Here is a 24257-nt window from a genome sequence, read left to right as displayed (position 1 = left end):
AATAAATGATTGATTGATTGATTATTGCCTCCAACAGATTAAAAAAAAAAAAAGTGCTGCCTCGGGGACCGTCATCAGGGCAGCAGGGAACTTTCGTCTTTAAGTTAAACTAACTTGCAATGTTTTACAGTGCACACCCTCTGTCCAAAGCTGCTCCTGGCTTTTACACATAACTCTCAGGTCTGCACCTTCCTCTCTAATAGAGCGCAACCACACCCCTCGGTTTAACAAGAGCAATAAAACACACACACAAGCACTGACACAAGCATGTGTTGTTTTACAGACCAGCAAATGCTCAGGTGTTGGCCCCTCCACAGTAAAAGCTGTTGCCAAGCAATCATCATTTATTTCGGTCAAATTTATTCCAAATTGTTTCATACACCACAGGTTCACTGTTCTGAGGTGATCTCCACCGAGGAAAAAACATCTCAGGGTATTTCAGGTTGGAGCACAGGCCTGCTGTTTTGGCTGTGTGTCTGGTCTGGCAGGTCCACTCTCAGCTAGACACACACAGCTATATTTCATGTGCTCATTTCTGGAGCTTAACAACTTGAATCCACAACCATGGAGCCCAAAGAAGTACTCTGAGAGCATGTTAGGAGAAGTTGGCGGAACATCACACAGGCAACTGGCCTAGTAGTCATGCGCTCACACACACACACACACACATACTTAGACACACTAGTGGGAATTTCAGAGGAAAAGGATAAAAAAGAGGATGGTAGAGTAGGGGAGGAGGAATAAAGGAGGATATAGAGAAGGACAAAAACAAGCAGGAACAAGAGAGGAGAGATAGAGGGAGTCTACATCTGCAAAGGACTTTACGGGCTTTGCAATCATGCTGCCACGTCAACACAAGACAGATAGTCCGCAAACATTGGGGTGAAGTAGAGAGGAATCTGTCTCTTCTCTCCACCTCCCCCTTCTCTCTTTCCACATGAACAACAAACTCTCTCGTTCCCTCTAATGTCACACAAACACACATTTTGACAGCTGTTCCTGCAAGAAAGTTCCATTTAAAACAAGAAGTAGTTCACGGCCTTAAGAAGGAAAATTGCCTCTTGGACAACCTTTGATATTCCCGTCCAACTTCCTAACTCTCATTTTAAACAGATTAACTGCACTGAATTAAGGCAGCATGTTTAAAAAGCCCTTGGTTTCCATGTGAGCACAATCAGGTTAGAATTATATTTACTGTCACAGTCCATTTCAGGATAATAACAGGAAGCCTTGTGGCTCTTTGCACACAACTTCTGCTGCACTGGCAGCATTACTGACTCTATGTATAGAAGTGTGTGCGTGTGTGTGTGCGCTACAATCCGACTGTGGATCTATTGATGGTTATTGTCCTGCAGAACTTCACATCTTTTATCTTTTATGATTATTTGTCAAAGGTTCGCTTTCACTTGTGCGTGAGTCTCAGGTTTCGTCTACAACCACTTCATCATGTCCCGCATTTTTATGAAGGTGAGACGGTGGCTCACATCCCCGCAGGTCCGTTAACTGGTATTAATTTCATCAACACAGCTGCAGCAACTTATCGAGGAAGTCCACTGTGTTCTGCAAAAAGTGCCAGCCCAAGAGTTTGAAGAAAATGTTAATTAGTTTGCAGTCAACAAACACGACCGATAGACTTCAGTGAGTAAAGGCTGGACGTGCAGCAATCCGACCTTTCATGGCAGGCTGAGCATGATGAAGACAGACAAGTAAAGTGTTGACAAAGTTTCTGTTTCTGTTCAGATCTAGGGCTGGAAATAATGGCCATTTACACTCTCAATTAATTATCTTAAGGGTCAAAAATGACCTCTTTAAGGGTTAACCAGCAGAGACACCTCCCCTCGATATATTTAATTCTTTTCAGCCAAAAAATGTGAAGAGTTTCCCTGAGGTGACTTTTAGGAAAAATGAATCACTACCCTGTTTTGAATTTTTTCACAAGCTCTACACCAGCAGGGTACAAAGACTGTTTATAGCGTCTTCTTACACCTGGTATTTATTTAAATGGTTTATAGACTGATCAAGTGTTTATATAGGATTTATAGCAGCTATAAAGCATAGCAAACAACACAATCAACCCATGCCCCTTTTGTTCAGCCATTTCTGTTTGATTTAAATAAACAGAATATGAAAATCTTGCCACCAAATTCAGACGACAAATACAAGGGGGCCTGGTTATGGAGGGCTTTCTAAGTAAGGAGGAAGGACTTTGAATTGGATGTGTTGTGGAACAGGGAGCCAGTGGAGGTGTGAAGGACAGGTGATGTGATCACGGGAGCAGGAATGGGTGCAGACCAGCTTGAGCTAGTTCTAAGCAGCTTAGCACTGTGCACCAAAATATAATGTTAAATAATTTGTCAACAGGGACATGCTACATATTGTTAGCTTGGTTGGATTCTCCACAATTCATTCGTTAAATTCATGAGCACCAAAGTATAATTCGTACAGATTTACCAACATGGTTAACAAGAGAGACAGAAATAGGTGCTGAAAATGAATTCAAGTTGTGAATACTTCCATGTGAAGTCCATTGCTAACTGTGCATAATATTTTCATTCATCAAATGGGCCGCAGTTCTTCTGATAGGGTAGGATGATATGATATATGTCCTAAAACAATATCACCATATTTCAAGGTATTTTTGCGATAACAATATTCTTGAAGATTTGACAAGTTATTAAATTATTCTAAGTTTGCCTTCAAATATTAAGTAAAAATACCCCGGGATCTATATGTAATCTATAAATCAACAGGCGATTTCCTTCTTTTAGTAAATACATAAATGACTGAGTTGCTTTTTTTTTCCACCTGGACCTTTATGCTCTGCCATTTCTCCTCTAAACATCACGCTGTAACCTGTGACAGGCTGTTAGGCTACCACAGCTATCAAACATTTACATATATGTAGTTTTTTTTGTTGAGCCGCAAGCTCACATAGGTTTACATTACCAAAGGTTTATGACAAAATCACTTGACAACACTGACTCCTGTGTGCAAACAGTGAGAGAGGAGATGGAGAGACACTGTGCTGCTGCCAGAGGAGACGCTGAATGAGTTCCCTCTGGGCAGTAAGTCAGGACATTCAGGATGCGACATTTTATTCCACACTACTGGAGCTGCTCCTCTTTTTGGAACCACCGCGGAGTTTGTAATGATTTTGCTTTCAGCTGTGGTTGTTGTTGCCATGGGTGACAGTATGATGTCAATAAGTTATTAAAAAAAAGGTATTAAAGATTATACCAGTGTTATCATGAACAATATGAGATGGCACACTCCTATCTTCTGACTTATTTTCTTGTCTTCCTGCACCGTGATGCTTGTTTTGTTATATCGCTGACTAAAAAATAAAAATCCTCTCTGTGTATTTTTCACAGTTCCCGGAGTACAGCATGCACTCCCTGTTTAAAAGGCCAGCGGGTCATGTATCTCTGCAGCCGCTGTACTGCAAACTTTGAAAGCCCTTTTCCTCTAAACCACCGCTTGTTGACAGTTATTATGTAATGTAATTTGGTCAATATTTGGACGACAAAAACAACACTGATATCATTACAAAGCTAAGAATCTCCTCTTTCCATCACTGCCCAACCAGACCCGGATGGAGAGATACAAGAGGTTAACGAGGGGGATGCATTTTGGTCATTTTACAAACAAGGTGGAAGGCATCCCCTCTCAATTGCATACTGGTGAAGAACACATGCACACACACTGAGGAAAAGAAAATGTGTGTGCTTACGCTTGAGAAATCAAAACACTTTCATGTGCACGTGCAGCATTGTCGCCACCACACACGAGTATGAAAATGCAGTAATTCTCCAACTTGTTGAATGGCAGGGTTTTTTCTTGATGCAAAATTGATTTCTGATTTGAAATTAAATTAATGGGCTTTATCAGAGGGGAGTGGCAAAGGCGTGTCAGTCTGCAGAATACAAGACATTGGGAGTGTCAGTTATGGTTTTGACTAACCTAGAAATTGTTTGTCTATAAACGGTGAAAAGAAAAAATAGTAAAGGATAAAAAGCCACTTACAGTTTCCCAGAAATCTAGAAAAGTGTTGACAGAGGTTTTAAACAACATGCACTGTATACACAAACTCCTTGTAATCAGCATTTCTAGTTAGAATATCCAAGGGTGTAGGTTTTGTTTCAACATTAGGGGGGAGGGGACACATGTGAAACAGGGGCTTTAGGGGTCCTCCACCAAAAAAAATTTAAATGCTCTAATTTGTGCATTTCCATGATCTGTTAATGGTGTTTTGTTGTGGTAAAAGACCTCTGCTACATTTATGTTTTTATTGCAGGGGACAAGTGCATGCTCTGTGCATCCCCCTGACATCTACACCTAATGGAAAACAGTTATTTACTCCACTGCAACAAATGTTACACAATATTACATCCTACATACTCTATTGGCATGTGATAAAACCTTGGAGAATGATTACTGTTCTCCCACTGTGCTCTAACTCAACTTTCCTGCTCAGCTTTCTGTCTCACACTGTTCCTCTTTTCTCTAAATTCACTCCAGCTGATGAAATGAGCCACCGGTGACTCGTTCAGACCTGGCAACGCCGCAACTCCTTCAGTAGATGACATGGACGGGTAAGTTTTCAACGCCTGTTCGCAGCTGATCCTTTGGCTCCACCGTGTGTCCGCACATGATACCACACAAGCTGTCATCCCTGGGCTATTTTAGGTATTAAATGTTAATGTTAAACTTTATTGATCCCCAATGGGAAATTCTCTTTTCATTTGCCCTCCTGGAGGAAAATCAAAAGGTCAGGCTTGGCTACAGAACAGCACCCATGCTGCTGATAATGGTTCAGTGTCTTACTAAAGGACACTTCAGGGGGGTGAGTGTAGCTGCTGACACAGAGGCTTCAACTGAGATGGTCTCTCTGACCCACTGGACGAATGTGTCACAGTGAGTTGTGAGTGTGCAGGTTTTAATTCCAACAGAACACCCACTGATATTCATATAATGTAATTAAACTGCTGCACAACTGGGACAAAGACCGGCGTGATCTTGGGCCTCATCGTCCAGCCTCCATTAGCTGTTTGACACACTTGTATCTTCAGCATCACCCACCACACAATGCTCAGAATTATAGTTCAGATCAGTGATTCCCAACTGGTGGGTCACGGGGCCATTCCGTACGGATCGCATTGGAACTCACGAACGTGTCACCTTTTTCTTTTAGATCAGTGAATTTCGAGCACAGAACTTTTATTTTCAAGTACCATTTCCTGCTGTAGAGTGAGTGACTCCAGCTTCCTGACAGAGATGGCAAACTAGCTCAGTGGCATGACCAGTATGATGCAGAATATATTTAAGAGCCTGGACCTTGAGCTAATGACCAAGGAGAAATCTGGACCCCGTGGCCAGACCAGCTGGGAACCACTGGTTTTGATTGTGTCAGATGTGAGTCACTGAGCGGTGGAAACGAGTAGCCGGTTTGCTCTCACTTCATGTTTTCTACATTTGAAATGTCTGATAAGGTCACTGGACCGCATGTGGTGTCAAATCAAGTCTGAAAAAGACTGGAAAGAATCTGAGAAAAAAAACAAGGAAGCAAAAGGAGGCGATACAAGGAGAACAGATATAGAATTTATTTTCAATATCCATTGCAAAGAATAAGAGGTGACACAGCTTGAAACAGATAATATAGAATTTATTTTCAACCAGAAGTAGGAAAATACATAGGTAGGTGTAAAGGAAACAAGCAGAACCTGTAGTCAAAACAGAAAAAAATAAAAGAACAAAACTAGTCCAAAGAGAATCGAGAGGACGGCTAAGGGGTACAACAGAAAGCATTGTTTACCATTCAGTTTCTTTTTAAAACAGTATGTGTTGATTTGAAAACAGCTGCCTTGATTTCTCATCTGGATTAATGGACATTCTACAACATTGTGCAAGTGTTTTGTCATTATTCTTTTTTTTTTTTTTTTTTTTTGCTGGTATTCCATGAATGGTAAACAATAGTTGGTCCAGTGCATAAACACAGTGACACAGATCAATATATGTACTCAGCTGACTACAGATAGACAATCCTGATCATTTAACAACTACTACTAGATCGGCAGGGAAGAAGGAGATGAGCAAATATACAAGATGGGTGATTAAAAAAGAGGGAAAGAAAGGGAACAAAAACAGTCTAGGAAGTTGAAAATGGAGAGTTCGAAAGCAAAAAAAAAAAAAATAAACGACCACAGTTTGAAAGATGAAAGAGCTACATTTTCCACATGAAATATTTAAAAACCCATTCTGAACGTTTCTGGGTATTATTGCCAAGTTTTTCTTGTTATTTTTTTTGGAAAAGGATGCATTTTCAAAATGAGTTGATGGATTGAGAAACCAAACCCCGACAAGAATATGAACATGGATGCGATGGGTTGATGTGATTCAAGGAAAAAAGGACAAAAGTACCTTGCTTTCCTTACAGCCCTACATTTCATGAAGACTATGATTCGGATAAAAATGCAACTGGTCGGTGAAAGAACTCACTCTACAACAGAGAACTGGACTACAAGCAGCTTTGGTGTGCACCATTACAAAGAGATGCAGCCTGGGAAATTACTCTATGCCTAAACAAGCCAACTATGAAACACAATGCAACAGTGGAAAAGCACAAAGCCAACAATGTGATCACTCGCCGAAGCTTACAGGGTGACATAACTCAGCTCTGTGATTTGCCAGATTTTCAGTCAGAAGCCTTAGTCTGTGGTTTAACGAGAGGGTGATGAGGAGGAGAGGGGGACGGGGACGGGGGAACGGGAGGGCAGTCAACAACCAAAAAGACATGAGTCAAATCAGTGACTATCAATAGTAGCTAGCTAGTGTAACAGGTTTAACCACTGTGATGCACAAGAACAGAGTGAAATGGACTAGTAGTACTCAAAATCATCACAGGACCAGTCTAGCGACCAGCGGCGCTCCATTAGCTTAGTCTTACAAATACGTTTTACACCAGTCAGAACAGTGTTCTCTAGTACTGAACTGCAGCCACTAAGTAAGACAGCTCTGCTGCCCTAAACTACAGGCACTAGCACTCTCCAGCTAGTGCCATGCAACATCCAAAATAAAGCTGAAAAGCAAAATAAGACAGAAAGAAAAAACAAATTGAATATCCCTGTGCTGAAAGTTTTAACTGACACCAATGATGCAGGTACTTTTCCTTCGATAAGCTCTCAATAATTCCTTCCACGAGGCATCGTCAGGAACATTCGACCCCTCTAAATCAACCCACCAAGACAACGTCTCATCATGATTTCTACAGAGGATTTGGTTTGTGATGGGAATAAGAGTATAGGTGGGGGGGAGGGGAAAAAACAAAACAAAAACTGAGTAAAAGTAAAAACAATGTAGCAAACATAACACCGTCATAGAATTCATGATTTACACATCAACAACACAATTCAATATCTTTTAGAAAGGAAACATGAGATACATCTTTTATTCACACTTTACAAAAAAAGCTAGCCTTTAAATCTACTACAATACTAATGCCATTCAGAAAAAAAAAAATAATGTGGGGGGGGGGGGGACGACAAATGGGACAAGAAATCTTGATCTGAGGACTAAACTTCCTATTTACTTGCTTCCCTCTTGCTTTAAAAAAATGAAAAAAAAAAAAAAATCAACATATACATTGAAGTAAATTAGGTCTGTATTTGCTAATATGATGGGCCAGGGGGTGAGGGGAGCTGCATCTGGATCTACTAAGTGCTCATCATCTGGTGTATCTTGTTTGTTGAGATGTAACAAATTTGATCCGTAGCCACGCATTTTGCCTGGCGCTCAGAGAGAAATAGCTGAGCTCACTGCCCCTCATCCCTTGTTCATCCAAAAGCAGAGCAAAGTGGGCCTTCCACCTTTTTCCAATACAGAGGAAGGGGGTCCACAGATGGCACTATAGCTGCAGTGACAAGGGTAAGAGAACTATACAAAGTGGTTGAGCAAAGGGGTTTAAAAGACACAGCTTGAGTAATATAGTGGGTCGGGAAAGTCCGGGGTTTGGGCGGTTGAGGTTGAGTGGGGTGTAGGGTGATGGACAGGCTTAAGGACATTTCAGATTTATGGCCAGGGGAGAAGCTAAGGGCTAGTTATTTTGGGTGTCTGGGCATGGAGCTGTGCTAAGGTAAAAACAGGGAGCAAAACAATCTGAGAGTGGATTTAATAAAGATAAGACATCCTACTCATGTTCCATAAGGAGAGGAGAAAGGGTCAGTGGAGAAAGCATACCTGATTACTAGAGAGCTCAATGAATAGGAAGGATATACACATCGTCATAACATTGTCACAGCTCATAAAAAAGGAAATCAACATTTATTGGTTTTGTTAAAGGACATAAAATCATCACAAATGTCAACAGTATTTAAAAATAAAAGGAGAAAAGGTTGTTCAGGCGTTCAAATCAACAGCGGGGGGGCGGGGGGGAGAAAAAAAATAAAAATACTGATACATTAATTACAGTTAATCTCTAAGGAGTGCAAAGTAGTGACAGTGAACGCCTCGAACAACCTCTTCTTACGTCTTTTGTACAAGCTGGTAATATCAATTCATCTTAACATTAACTGGATAAAAATTTAGCCATAGTTTACAATACAATCTTTTTTTTTTTTCAAATCTGATCATAATTTACTCTTCGTACAAAAAACGCCAGAAAACAGGTCTTTTGTGGTTCATATACAATCATGTAAAGACTGAGTCTAGATTTCTATTCTGTACAAACACTTGTGAAAAAAACCACTGCTTTTGTGTATGGAATTTATGGCTGGGGAAAGTCACTACTGGCCTCGGAGACAGTGCTACAGATCTGTCTGCAAATTACCTGTGTTGTGTGTGTGTGTGTGTGTGTGTGTGTGTGCGTGTATGTATGTGTGTCTAAGCTTGCATGTGTGGAGTTGGATGGCAACTCCAGACAGTGAGAGGAATGCTGGTTTTACTCCTGTGTATCAGCCATTACTCACTCTCTCTGCCTAAAAGCAATCGAGACAAAGAAAAGATTCGTGAAAGCCCCTCATCGCTTTGCCCATCAGCCTAAATCCCTTCCCCCTTGCCCAAAAATGGGGGTGCGTGGGCCACATGAGCTCCTAAGCACAAGACTAGCCTAACAACTATACAAGCTGGGGTGAAAACAGTCCGCAAACAGAGTGGTAGCTGCCTTCAGTTTCTCACCACATCCTTCCTTCACATATTAACACTACACACAGCCCACGTGAAACTGGGCAACTGTAGTTCTCGGACGTCTGATTCTCGAGGCATCTGTGGGTTTGGTAGCTAATGCACCAGGGCCGGGGTCAGAGGTGTAGACTATCTTGTAGCACCACGGGAGGCCGTGACCACGCAAAAAGGCCTCAGCACCACAGAATGACAGCAGGAAATCTCACCTCGTACGAGCTGCGCTACATCCACCTCGAGGGACGCTTAACTACCAGCTAAAAGCTGCTCTAACCCAACAACATCTGACTCGACAAATGCCTGCATCCTGGAAAGACTGAGAAAGTACGCCGGCTGCCCAGGGTACAGGGGAAAACAAGCACAAGCCATTGATGGAGGTCTGAGACTGACAAGTCTGCTGTCTTTGCTGGTTTCAGATTTATACAGGACAGACAGACAGGCAGACCATCAGCTATGGAGCTTTTCAGGTGAATGTCTTCCCCTCAGCCACTTCTCTAAGTTTCCCCCCTTGCTCTAAAACCAAACTGTGCCCCATATGACAAATCTGAATGAGCTACCATCCCCTCTAGTTTGAAAGACAGAAAGCAAAGTGGGGAGGTGGATTTGAGGAGGAAAGGGAGTCCAAAACACAAAATATGATACACGGACAGGACTGAATCGAGCAGTTAAAAAAAGAACAAAAAAGAAAAACGGAGAAAGAAAAAAGAAAAATATAGAATATCTATAACATTATACGAAATCCCTGTCGGCCAGACCTCACTGTACGAATATTTTACAGGTTGTGTATTTGTCTTCCTCCTCCGGCGTGGTGGAGGGAAGAGCTGGTAGTGGGAGGGAGGAGGGTTTGAAAGGGAGAGGCTGTGGTTGCAGCTCCCCCTGGTGGTGTGGCAGGGACTCACTACCTGCGTGCAGGCAGATGGAGCCCGTTGACCTGGGGGGGCACGTTGGGCAGGAGCAGCTCCAGCTGGCCAAAGAGGGAGAAGTGGTCGGAGGGGATGTGGGGGTGTGGGCAGCCGGTGACATTGTTCTCTACGAGCCAGTGGGGGTCCAGGGGCCCCAAGATACCCAGCACGTTCAGGTGAGGCTTGGAGTAGAAAATATAGTCGATGACACCCTGCGGAGAGAAGAAGAGCGGGGTCACCTCAGATGAATACATCCTTGATATCGCTTATAAACAAGCTTATATAACTACAACCACGTGCACACAATACAATTATCTGTGCTGTCAGTTTAATCACCTTGAAGTCGAAGGTGTAGTTGGTGTAAGGCATCAGGCCGTTCTCGTAGGCGCTCTTCAGCTTGAAGCCATGCGTGATCCTGCCATTGGACGTGCTGTTCTTGCCGTTGCAGTTGAATTTGGTCAGGCTGTCGCTATAACGAAGCTCCTTGAAGTCCTTGTGGGTGCAGTCCACCCCACCAGTACTGAGATACTCCACTACGCCTGCACAGAGGGGAGAGATGAGAAGCTGCCATTGGAAGAGTTAGGGCTGTGACGGTATGGATTTTTTCTTACCGCCATGAAAAAGCAACACATCCATGTGTTGTCTCACTCATTCGTGTACCCCCCACAAAAAAGAAGAAATTACGTCCTCATTTATTATTGGAGTTTACGGTCCACTTACGCCATTTAGAATCAGTTGATAATGGTCGGACTCGGACACACACAAAAAAATCCCCCACGTTTAATGGACTGTCCTGTCTTTGCACCCCAAGCTGGCTTGTCTAAACTGCAAATGTCACACCAGCGTCATGCTCGAATGATGAAGGTGCACATGCATCACTAAAGCAGCTGTCTTGTCTGTGAATTTCAAAGTGTCAGGCAGCAATGGAGCAGCTGAACCCTCTGCTCACTTTGCAATTTCCCTTTGATATGAGTGAGTATTCCTTTTCTAATTTCCCATCAACACTAATGCACATGACTGCATTGTAAGAGTAGCGTGAGCGTGTGGTTGCGTTCAGAGCAGAAGGGTGCTGGCGATCGGAGCAGAAAGGTTTACGGAGATGCCGTCTAGTGGCAGTTAATGTACAGTGTCCATGAATTAACACTGCAGCTCCTCAATACACAAGAGGTTCCCAAGTCTTGCTCCCCAGCTGCTGGGCAAAATTGAACCACTTCACCTTCAACATAGAGACTGACATGTAAAGAGAACAAAGTCACGGTGATTAAAAAGGAGCAAATCTCTCACGATAATGGACTGATGAATTAAATGCATGCAGGTGAGGTGGGTACAGCTGTTCTATCCATCTTAAGATGTCTGCACTACCAATTATTATTGGCTGCAGCTGAACTGATATTTACAAGATTTTGAGATTAAATGTATGCAAGAAGAGGGCTTTATCCCATGCTAAGAAACTACAAAAACCAATACCACTGCAAATAATACTTGCATTATTGATTCATCTGCAGATTATTTTCTCCATTAGCTGATTGTTTGGCCCAAAAAAGTGAGAATGTAATGTTCTACCACAAGAGACTTACCTAATATGTTGTTGGCATTTCAACCTTTAATCAACTGTAAAAAAAAAAACTGTTGCAATTATGCCAATTAATATTCTGTCCATCGCCTAAACAACTGGCGATCATCATGAACATTTTTTGCAATAAGGCTACAATACAGTCTTTTAAAAACAGTTGTTTGGGTACATTATTTGGGTGATACTCATTCCTTTTTTCTTGTTAAATTAACAAAGCAGCCGAGAGAGACGCAATCCTGCTCATCCTGAGAAGTCTGAGATACAGTTTTCCTCAAGAGCATCTCAACACATTCTTAGGAGACGCTAGGAAACAACTGTCACGGTAACAGAGGTCGTGGTCTGGTGCACCAAGTCTCACGTAGAATACAGTTTGTAGATTAATGCGTAAAATGTGGAAAGAAAGTTCACAAGCGCAAGTTCCGCCTGGAAATTTTAGCTGTACGCTGTTAGCGAGCAGACTGGCGTGCCAGTCAGTCACACTATGGTGACTGGAATGGAAACACATCCAACATGCTAATGCATCATCCAGATGTGCAGATCACTGGGATAAGTACACAAGCAACCCTTATTTTGTATTTTCAATTTCATAGCACAGCAGATGGTTTTCAGTTTTATAGCCCGTTGTGACTTGTTGCCTTTAAAGTGTTTGTTCAGTGTCTGTACAGTGTATACAGATGTGTTCCACTTGCACTAAGTCTGATCCAAATAAATGAAAGGAAACGTGTATTTATGCGTTTGGGTTTTTTCCCAGCTGTGACAAACTCGCATCAAAACTGTGCACCGTTACACCACTACCCACTGTTGTAGTGTCTTCAACATATGTACAACTTTTTATATTCATTCAAACTCTCTGCGGACAGAGCAGAGGCTCGGTTAGCCTTTTTGCCAACTTACCAGAGTCGGGCAAGGAGTTGAGGTCAGCGCACAGCACCAGTGGAATGGCATTGGTCTCACCAGAGACAGAGGCCAGCTTGAGGCTGCGTGTGGCCTTGTCCACTATGTTCTTCACTTCCGAAAGGAACATCATGGTCTGGACCAGCTTGACGTCAGAGTACTCTGGGTCCCAGTGCATGTGGGCATTAGCTACCAGGAGCAGCTGCTTCTCCATACCATGGAGTGACTTTCCAGCTATAAGGAGCGGGGGAAAAAAGTAGGGAGAAGTGATACAAAAATAAATTATGACTAATGAAATACAGCACTATGATAACAGTTATTTATGTACCACAGGCAGCTGCAACACCAGCTTCTCAGTAAAATGCAAACAAAAGTCAATTTTATTTAGGTGCCTTGCATCTCAAAAATTAGAATAGGGTCTACTCACAGGAGGCCTCCATCATCTCTTTGCGGACCTCGAGCAGTACAGCTACCCCGATGTTGTCCTTGGTCATTACCCTGTTCAGCATAGCCTCTGAGCCCTCGGAGTTAGCCATGGCCAGCTGGTTGAACTCCACTGTGTGCTTCTGAACTGCGCTGAACCTGGAGGTAAACAGAAGGAGACGAGAGGAGAGGACTTAACACAAGTTTTGCAAGCAGCGCTGGCAATAAATGAATGAAGACAAGCACATAATTTATGAGGTGCTGGAAATAGGTCCTGGATTCTAGCAGTTGCACTCCAGACTAAATCCTGAACTTCTGCATGGCAAAACAAAACATACAAACTGAGTAATGCAATCATCAGGCTTAAAATTGCTCAACAGCAACACTTTAATTATGTATTTTTTCCTCTTTTTTTCCACCAAACCAACTTACAGTTTAACATAGACTAATATTATTCTCCCAAACCATTGAGATAGCTCCCCAGACTGAGTCACATTTGGTTAATTTGCCAAAACTCGATGCCTCTCAATATCAGAGCAAAAGGGACAGAGCAGCACGATTATTTGCCAATACAGGGAACAAATTCAATTTTCCTATTTGCCAATAAAATTGGGCATCTCCTTCATCTTTTCATCAAACTTTTACATAATAAATTTTCTTCATTTACTGTTTTTATGGATGTGTGGACATTTGATGAGGCTGATAGTGTCCCCGCAGCTTACTGGGGACTTATCCTGCTTCAGCAAAACAGAGATCAGTACTGCCAGCTGCTTTATGGACAAAGCTTCAACCTTCTGTGGGTTTTTAACTAATGTCAGAACCATGCTCTTGTATTTATTGCCGTCTATTTGCACTGCTTTTACTTCACCATAGGGCTGCCACTAACGATTATTTTCACTGTCGACTAATCTGTCGATTATTTCTTCGATTAGTCGACTAATCATTTCATCGAAAAATGTGTTAAAATGTTGAAAAATGACGGTCTGTCTCGCCCAAACCCCAAAATTACGTCATCTAATGTCTTGTTTCGTACTCACGCCAAAGGGTTTTAGTTCACTGTCATGGGAAGAGTGTGTAAAGCTGCCAATATCTGAACATAAGAAGCTGCAACAAGAGTATTTTGGGGTACTTTTATAGTAGTTTTCTATGAAAAATGACTCAAACCGATTAGTCGACTACTAAAATAGTCACAGATTATTTTAATAGTCGATTAGTCATCGATTAGTCGACTAATCGTTGCAGCCCCACTTCACAACACTTAAAGCTCCAGTCTCAGAACCATACTGCTATGGACTAATCAAAACTATACAATTAGGAAAACACTAGTATCAAATTCGAAGTCTTTCACACTGAACTGAACTTCTAACAGCCAAAACACATGGTGCACGGAGATGCAATATATGACATAGGTGGGGAGATTTATTTTAACCTGCCACACAAGCCCTTTTTACAGAGATTGCACTATGGGGCCGTTACAGAGTCCCTTCTTTACACTACCTTTGCATTTTTACACTAAACCAAACAAGAAAGGAATGATGTCGCCCTCTTGTGATTTTAGATAGCATGCCAACATCCCAGCAGCACAAGAGGCATGACGGGCGTGACATGCAACACAACAGTGGTGGCCTCTAGTGTGACATAAAATATGGGTCGACAACGCTTTCCAAACAGTAACAAAACATGGCAATAAGAATCATTTACAACCCTTGTCTTATGGCAGCTGATCTTGTTATTCAGTAAAAATTAGTATTGGGCAAAAATAAAATTGCAATGTTCTCATGGTGTAACATGTAACAGTGTAATCTTGTAGAAGATTTTTTTGGGGTAAGAAAGTTAAATAAATACAGTTGTTAAAAAAAGGAGAAATTTGTTAATATGTTCACAGCAATATAAAGTAGGTATTAGAGGGAATTTATGATTTATATATATATTTTTTAAACAAGACTTTTTCATGGTAACGTTTATATTACATGTTTCTTCTTTCGTTCTGAGAAAAGTTTTTATGGTTTGTTTTGACTGAGACTACGAACAAAACAGGAAACATCAACTAACAGGGCGTGTTCTGTGGGAAGTAAAACATCATCGGGTCATCATCTGCATGACTCAATACAGCGTCAATCAGTAGCACCATCACATTACCACAATGTTGCCTTATCAGGGTTAAAAATACACAGCGTGTCCGATCGATGGTAAAGCACCATCTTCACTGACATGAGTGACTACAGCATCTGCCGTCACAGCCAACTTCAAGACAACAGCAATGTCTGTAGTAATATCCTACATATTTGTAACTTTGGGTGTATTTTATGAACCTTAAAATACAAGGTTATTTTCTAGTGCCGCTCCCCGGAAACCCTCTGTGCCATCCTGCCATCTTTACCAGGCAACGGCAGTACACCTAGCTAGAGAGCCGGGGACGATAGCAGGTGGGTGGGTGGATGGACAGGTGTCAGATCTGTCCAGGGCACCAGAACAAACACACCAACAAGAACAAGAACCAAGAACATCCACAACACCAGTTTCACTCTCTCTGTGCCATGAGAAATACTTAAAAAAAAAAACTAACAGGTCTCAAGTTACCCCACGTTTGTTTCAACATGAATTAGTTGTTACAATCAGTCCCTCGTATCTACATCCAGACACCTAGGGCTCCATCTGATTGGCCAAATATATACTGACATGCAGCATGTAAATGCTGGCACATGTAAATATGCTAAATCTTTTGCAATACCTTTATCGCGATTAAAGTCATTTTGATATATTGTGCAGCCCTACTACATTACCCATGATGCAACTTGCCCATCAACAGTTCAGAGATTCTGCTGTGTTATGCTAGTAGTGGGTAGAGATGAGTAGAGAGTTTAGAGGCCTAAATTTAGAGTTAGCGGGGTAACTTTAAGGTTAACCCTGGGTTTTCAGTGCGATGAAGCTGGCTCACTTTTTAGCAGGGTAAATCCCCATGGTAACTTGCACTGAAAAGCTAACCTGCTCCTGAGTGACAGGTGACAGTTTGTGTTTACAGGTAAGTAGAATAATTTTATTATTTCAGGCTTTCTATTTCCACTCCACTTTTAACACAGGGCTTCAATCAAACAGAGAGATTGTTAAGATGACTGAACACATGAAGAGGATTTTAGCTGCATTTTAACTGGGCATAGTCTATTGTACCCCAGGAGTGAGATGTGACAGTGTGGCTGATTTTACACTGACTCCATCAGTGCAGCTCAGAATAATATGAGACACATGTGTCATGACAATTGATAAAAAAAGATGGAGAATAATCCAAACACTGTTAATTGGCTTCTCTGAATCGGTCAGACCTCATCAGTCATTAGGCTGATTATTTTGCCAGTCTTTTTCTTCATCATTCAACTAGGCCATATAGCAAAACATACTCTACACATATATAATAATAACTACATGTATTTTAAGACTTGGATTACTTTCAATATTTCGAAGTCTTCTCTGTTGTAAGATTAGAGCCTATTGTTTACATTTCACTTCGATGAACATGACTTCCTGCTGTCCCTGAAACAAAAACATTCTCGTAGATTAATATAATCTCATATAATATGAAACTGGCTACTACATTAATGGTTCTGATAGTGTCGCTTGTAATTAACAACCTTGTCTCTCTTACATGAACACCCTCATGGCTGGATAGGAGAGCCCAGAGCTGACTGAGCTAGTTGATAACAAGTCTCATGATACCAGTTATCCAGACAGACAGTGTTAAGGTTAGTGGAGCCAGATAACCAAAAAATATCCTTGGTAAGTTGAACTGGCTTCTTAGTACAGGCCTCAGGCGAGCTGACTTTTTTATAACTCCACACTACCAGAGTTTCATTTTCAACTCCAGGAATCACTTAAGGAAATTTATCAGACCTCACACGGCTCCCTCTGGAGCCACAAAAGGCTTTTGGGGGGGGGGGGGGCATTTTAGCCTTTAATTGATAGGACAGACAAGTGTGAAGGGGGGAGAGAGAGAGGGAGAGACATGCAGCAAAGGGCCACATGCTGGAGTCGAACCCGGGCCGCTGCGGCAACAGCCTTGTACATGGGGCACCTGCTCTATCCACTAAGCCACCGACGCCCTGCCACAAAAGGCTTAACACGACTTTTTCACAAATGCAGAGGTGCTCCCAAAGACCTGTAAACAGACTTTCATGTGTGAAATCAACAGGACTCCCCTTTTATGTAAATCAAAACTAGGCACCCCCGGATTCTTTGACCGCGACTGACTTCAGTCTAAAAGGCTTTCAAGCAAAACGCCCCACTAATGCTGTGTGCCAGATTTTGTAAGTAGCTACAGCAGACTCATAAAATCATGACACCACTTTCATATCCTACAACAAGTATGTGCTATAATATCATTTAGTAGTCAAATCTATGTGCTATGGTATAAACGGAGCCTAATTTAAAGGCTGCAGTCAATGACAATCCCTAGTATCCAGTCTGAAAACATACTATTGGTCTAGCTGTTGTTTTCAGCTGTTAATGCAGACGACTGGTGGTATTACAGGTTTCCAAAGCTGCATTCATGTGTGAAATCTGAGTAAACATACAGATGACCTGACACAAATCTACTGAGACGAGTAAAATGTTATTGCTATCTGAAAGCTGCACCAAAACAGACCTTCTCATTTGCAGAATAATCAAACTGGTTAGGCAGGTCAATGGTGGTAGCTCCGCCCAGCTGATAAGCCACTCAGCAAAACAAGACACCGTCAACAAACCGCGATAAAAACTGTAGCACAGGTTTCAGTTTATCACAGGCTGAACCAGGAGTGACAAGCTTAAAATGTAATACCTAATTTCTTTGTCAAAATTACTGCATCTGTTAAATGAAGGAAATAATCTCACACGCTTAGTGATCGGCTGTAATTGCACCAAAATAAACACACACACACACACACACACACACACACACACACACATAGAAAACACCCAGGCAACAATATTAGGAGTTACCCATATCATATCCTCATTACCTTGGTTCAGACTGTCAGCAATTCTGGTATTTAAACAAAAAACAAACCCTAAAACTAAATGTTTAACTGTTAAGAAGATTAAACAAAAAATTATATCTCCTACTAAGGTTAATCAACAAGAGACAGCCCATAATTGCAAAAAATTACAAGTACGTACTTTTCTGTCTTGAAGAAAATTGCACAACCGTCCACGTGTTTGCGGTCCGACTCGGACATAGTCCTGGCTCGTGACTTTGGACTGAAGAACCCGTCGTATCCCTGCTCCTTCAGCTCAGGCAAGAAAAAACTGTAGTACTGCTCCGTCTCAACTTCCTGTAGTCAACAAGAAAACGGAGGTCAGGAGAGACAACAGGAAACACTGCAGGTCACGCAAGTATTAAACACCCACTCCCAAAGAGAAAAAAAAACTGCATTTCTAAATTAAACACTTTAATACAAGACTGAGAAAAGTAAAAGATATTGTAAGATATCTTATCATTAAAATGACATTAAACGTACAAGTTGAAGCAGGATAAACAGCTGTTAACGTCTGAGAAATAGTGCAGAAAGGAGGAGAAGCTTAACAGCAAACACAGCAAATGTTTGGGGATAATTCTGCATTGTCTGCATGCTAGATATTAGCCCTGCTCCTTGTTATACAGACATATAAAAAAATAAGACCTTTCCAAAATATTTAATATAATTCACATGAGTAATTCAAGTTGTTATGAACTTTTGCCTGTAAAGATACTAGGGATGTCTCGCGAAATGATGCTTGAGTACCAAGTAGACTCCAAAATTCAGTAAACACAATGGTACTCATTGTTCGGCAGTGCCATAGATATCGTGGATAAAATTCTTCCAGACCCAAAGGGAGCAGCATATATGCCTCAACGTAAACTATTCTGCCGTTAGATGCCAAAGGAAGATGAATAATGCCTGCCACCACGAAAAAAAAATAAAAACACATGGAGGATGGTGACTAGTGCAGATGCTGTAAAAGATCCTCCTTCACTGATCGAAAAGAAGAACTGAAAGAGTTGTGTATGACAGTACTTTGCGTTCCAGGCAAATGTTCACAAAAACCTGTATGCAAATGGTCCCATTGAACTTTTCAGATGAAAAGAGAAAACACTTCCATCTTAGTAAAGCACCTCTGAGACAGATTTTCACCCTGGTAATAAATTGGATGTGGAGAATCATGGAATTTCACTGATATTCTAATCAACTGTTAAATTTCTGGTATCGTGACATGCCTAAAAAGAGATGAAAACAACTCTCCAAATACAAAAACAACTGACTAAGACGACAGAACCCTCTCACCCAAAATCGGTACAAGTCAGAATGTAATCAAATTCTGCCAACAGTACAATATTCCCTTCCTAATAAAAGTTGCAAAGTATTTATACCTATCCCAGGTCAATAAAAAATGGCCACACATCAGTGGTCAGTGTTAACAGTGTCAACACTGACCACTGGGACTTTGGACAGCGCTTGACAAAGGGAGCATTTACTGGGCTGCATGACATTCTACAGGTGCTGCTTAACTTAATGCGCGGCCAAAAACAACCTGCTATCACCAAACAAAACTTAAACTTGTTGGATCTACATAGATGTACAAAAGAAATGTTAAGTCAATATCTGTGAAAACCTAAACACATGCTTTGACATCCATCACTCACCTGCAAACTGATGATGTCTGCATTGCAGCCCATTATCTCCTGCATGATGGATTTCTTCCTGTACTCCCAGTTTAAAGCCCATGAGGGGCAGTAGCCGTATAGCTGTCTTGTGGCGTACTTATCACACAGCACATTGTAGCACATCACGGAGAACAGTGCTGAGGGGAGAAACAGACAAAAGAGCAAATTTTAAGCTTGAGAAGCTGAGGGTTTTTTGGTAGGGATATTTCCACACTTGCTTAACTACTATATTTACGGAACAGCTTCTTTTATAAAGAATAGTATGTGCATTTGTTCACTGTCATGTTTCATGATTGCAGTCCTTACCTGAGGCCCGTGTTCGGTCTGGTTCCTGGAGTGAGATCCATGACCGGGCTGGGGGCTGCTCTGTCGGTACTGAAGAGAGGAATAAAAGGGTTCGATATGGGTGACGACGTAAACACAAATGCCAAACAATGACTTCAACAAAGTTAAGGGCACATAAGCTGTTGGGTTCCCCATCTCTATCTACAAATGAACCTGTCTTCTGGGGAAATAAAAACAACTGGCAATATGAAACTCCTGTTCCAGCCTCAAAACTGCCAGCGAGAGGGGGGACTCACTGCGCTTGATAGCCCCTGCCAGATTGTCTAACAAGTAGTTGAGCAGTCTCCGCGTGCCATCAGGTTCCTGGTAGAGGCTCATAATTTCTTGTGCAAGTGGGTTTCCTGGCGAAGGAAAAGCAAAGCGGGTTGAATCACTGCTAAGACAGCGACGGGATTTCAAGGCTAGAATGGCTACAAAAAACACTGATGAGCCACTCACCTTTCAACCCCAGTGTTTGTAACTGAAACAGTTTCCCCAATTCAAATGGCAGAACCCGCAACTGGTTGTTATTTAAAAGCAGTTCCCTGTGGAGGACATGGGGAAATTGGATCATTAGACACCAGCCCTCCTGAAAAACAACCATCTTCATTACCTTTCAAAAACAACTGTTGCCTCCAACTTAAGGTTCTTGTAAATGTGAACTTAATGTGGAAGAAGGCCTGTCATGATAATTACTTTCTGACTTACTGAGGTCAGCAAAAATGATCAAGACCATGTCCATGTATCTTTGTTTACCTAAGAATGTCACCAATGACTCTCTGTGCCCCTGTGCCAAATGTTTAATATCTATTTAAGTGCAATTTTTGTCGACAAAGCCCATGAGTCCATTTTATTTACTGTTTTGGTTGTGTGGTTCTATTTTCAATTCATGGTGTTTTATTTAAGGATATTTCAAATTTTTTTTTTTTTTTTTTAACATTCTATTTTCGATGTGTGAATATTCCTAAGAATTAAAAGGTCATTACTCTTTGACAGGGTGTACCTGCATTATAACGCTATTATGTTATCATTCCAGTGACATAAAATGGTTTTAAAATGACATTATCATTCATCGCAATTAGTTCTGGGACAATATATCGTCCCCCAAAAGCAGTTATCATGACAGGCCTATGTGGAAGAACATTGGCAGACATCCAATCAATCTATGATCAGCTGAAACAAATAATCATGATGAGTAGCGCCAGTGTGTAGCATGTGTGAGAGAAAAAAACAGATTCAATATCAAGCCTAAGGCAGCTACTCTTTCCACTGTGCCCAAATTAGGGGCAAATGCAAAGCCTGGCTCACCTGAGAGACACCATGTTGCCGAGCTCTGCCGGCAGGCTCCTGATCTTATTGGATGAGAGATCCAGGTACACCAGATTGTGTAGTTTGGCAATGTCTGGCGGGATGCGTGACAGTGAGTTGTCACTGAGGTGCAGGGCAGTGAGGTGGGTGAGAGACCACAGGGCTGTGCTGAGACTCCTTACTCGGCCTGCAGTGACATTAGGAAAAAGAAACACAGGAGAGTTAAGCCCCAGTATCCAACTACTACCATCCTCGCAACAAAGGAAAAAACATTGAGTAAATGTTTCCCATTGTTATGAATGGGTAAACATAGATGTACTGATTTCACAAGAAACAGACAACGCTTGAGCATAATAGGCCCGTTTCCACCGCAGGAACTTTGGGGTAATTTTACAGGGCCTGGGCCGTTGGTCCGTGTCTCCAACACAGGAACCACCCCCGAAGGACAGAGTTCTGGAACTTTTACAAGGGCTAAACAAGTCCCTGCCTCGGAGTAGGTACTCAGAACGGCCCCAAAAGACTCCTGGCTGGGGCTTGGGGATTACTTGGTGCTGATTGGATATATTCAAGGAGGGATGTGATGTCAACAGAAAGCAACAAAATAGCCGGAATTTTTAAAACTCAGCAGATGAGGAGTTGCATTTTTAAAAAGGAGTCATAAGAAGAAAAGTTTCTTAACTAAGTAACTTTACAGGAACCTTCCTCCTACACCACCCTCTCAGTGGAGACACGGCGGTTGAGAGGGCCGAGCGAGAGGATGTTCCTGTAAAGTTCCAGCCCCCCAAATAGTACCAGGAACTTCTTCAGTGGAAACGGGCCTAACAACAGGGCTGCATTTGTTTCCCCAAATACCAAATAGACAAAATCATGTTAAGACCGTCGATAAAACCCACCATGTTGCAGCTGCATGGCAATTTTTTCCCCCCCACTGTGACCTATTTTAAACCTAGCAAAAATCAGGTTGGGATTAAAGCTAAACTTATTAGTCAAATAATCAATTAGTACATCAACAGAGAAAAAACTATGATACTGGATAAATCATGAAATACATATTTGAAACTATGCCCAACATTTATTGGTGCCAGCTTCCCTTCTGGTTAAAATGTGGATGTATGCTGAATGTCTGAGCTTTTATCTTTGTGTTTTGGGCTAAAGAAATCTGAGGACGTCACCTTGGGCTCTGCAAAACTCTGATGAACATTTGACATTATTTTCTGGCAATTTTATAGGCCAGGCGGTTAATCAAGAAAATAATTGGCAGATTAACTAAATAATCCTCAGCTGCAGCCCGGACTGACGAGTGAGGAGCTACATTGGTGAACCCATGTCTTATCTGAACAGTGACGAACTACCTGTGCTCAACAGTGATGAGATGAAAAGGTAGACCCACAACGACTAAGTGTTCATGTCAAAGAAACAGTCCAGTAAGGTTACACATTATGGCAACATCATGGGTGAATTTAACACAACAAATTAAACTGTAAAACTAGAAACTCCCTGAAAAGACTCACCGCTGATTTCCAGCTCAGCCCAGTATGACTTCTTCCCGTTGGCTGCCTCCTCGCTGGACATAATTGTGTACATCCGCCTGGGATCCGGCGGGTCATATTTTTCCTTGGGCATTCCTATAACACTGCAGAAATAATTTGGATTTGTAAGTATCATTCATGAACAGAATCACAAGAACACCCAGCATGCTATCAACTGCAAATCAATTAAGTAATTAAGTCCTGAGACTAAAGCTGGAATACTGTGGATTAGGTCAGATGTAGTGTAGGACTCTAGCTCATCAGGTAGGTTGATGGTAATTATATTTGCACTCTGATAATTTAACAAAGTACAACATGTACACGTATGCACAGGATATTAAATGTAACCTTTGCCAATCACAAAGAACAAGTTTTTGATCAAGATTTGGTTAAAGTTATGATATGTTCCTAGAAGTCTTTTATAATACGGTATAATTGACATTAAATTGTTTCCTATGAGGGCTGAGATTTCACTGGAGTTACATAATAATCAACATTAAAATCAACAGCGAAGAGCAATAGCTTTCCTGCTGAACTTAGCAAACTCTGATGTACACTGTGTTAAGCTTTAATTAGTATAAGAGCTGAAAGAAAAAGCGTTTTAAAAAAGGAGTAAAAATAGCTAACACTAGCTAAGATTAGCCGTTTTTTCCTCTCGTTGTCGCTAACTGATTAGCCTAGCTTAACCTAAATAGGTAGCTATCAAACTATACATAACAAACGCTAAATAGCTAAAGCTAGCTCGTTTGCTAACTAGCGAGATGGGCAATGGACAAGCGAAGTTAGTGAAATTGAGCAATTTGTTGGCCGACTTCAACGCTTTGCCCGAGTGGGTTAGCTAACGAGAAACAAAATGATATTAACAGATACTGCTCAATTGTTGTTTACATAATAGCAAAGCACTGACTTGCGCATTAACACTAGGCCACGAAGCAGCGCGTTGGTTAGCTGCTGCTAGCTTAGCCTCCAGTAGCCAGAATCACTATCGTTGAGATAAACTGCGAGTAAACGAGCCCACAGCGCTACACAATGCTGGGTTTGCGAGCAATTGTGAGAGCTGTTTAGCTTAGCTCGAGTTAGCTTGCTAGCTACAAGCTAACATCCCAATTATTCGGAGCTGACCCGACTTCCGATACAAATAAGACCTACTTTGGAGAACAAGCACATCGCCTCCAGTATCTAAATAAGATTGAGGAGAACAGAGTGAAGACAGCTCGGGTCTAATAGGAAGGATTTCTTTATTACCTGCAAGAGCATACCAAATCGCGAGGACGACTGCGTGTTCTCTTTTGTTTTCTAGCTACTTCTCACCCGTTTCCGCTGCTATATCATGGCGACTGTAAGGATTTTTTTCTCTGCCGATAACAGCGCTTGATCCTATTGGTCAGCGTGCAGACGGTCCAACCAGCTGTTGAACCAGAGTAAATAAAATCCGTAAGTGATGATGGACCATCAGATGG

The 24257-nt window shown here is 41.7% G+C and overlaps 1 protein-coding gene across 1 annotated transcript; it reads right to left on the bottom strand.

The window, feature by feature from the left end:
• Nucleotides 1-5641: 5641 nt before the first annotated feature.
• LOC125894125 (CCR4-NOT transcription complex subunit 6) lies at nt 5642-24142 on the bottom strand. The gene is made up of 12 exons (XM_049585321.1): nt 24043-24142; nt 22780-22901; nt 21269-21455; nt 20420-20505; nt 20218-20322; nt 19943-20011; nt 19616-19773; nt 18112-18266; nt 12968-13122; nt 12541-12774; nt 10410-10612; nt 5642-10285 (listed from the first exon to the last, which is right to left on the bottom strand). The coding sequence occupies exons 2-12, from the start codon at nt 22889-22891 to the stop codon at nt 10070-10072; spliced, it is 1680 nt and encodes a 559-aa protein (XP_049441278.1). The 5' UTR covers nt 22892-22901; nt 24043-24142; the 3' UTR covers nt 5642-10069.
• Nucleotides 24143-24257: the final 115 nt, after the last annotated feature.

The sequence above is a fragment of the Epinephelus fuscoguttatus genome, linkage group LG9 (genome assembly GCF_011397635.1).
Source record: "Epinephelus fuscoguttatus linkage group LG9, E.fuscoguttatus.final_Chr_v1".
In the NCBI taxonomy this organism is placed as follows: Eukaryota; Metazoa; Chordata; class Actinopteri; order Perciformes; family Serranidae; genus Epinephelus; species Epinephelus fuscoguttatus.
This window is presented reverse-complemented; position numbering and strand designations above follow the sequence as displayed.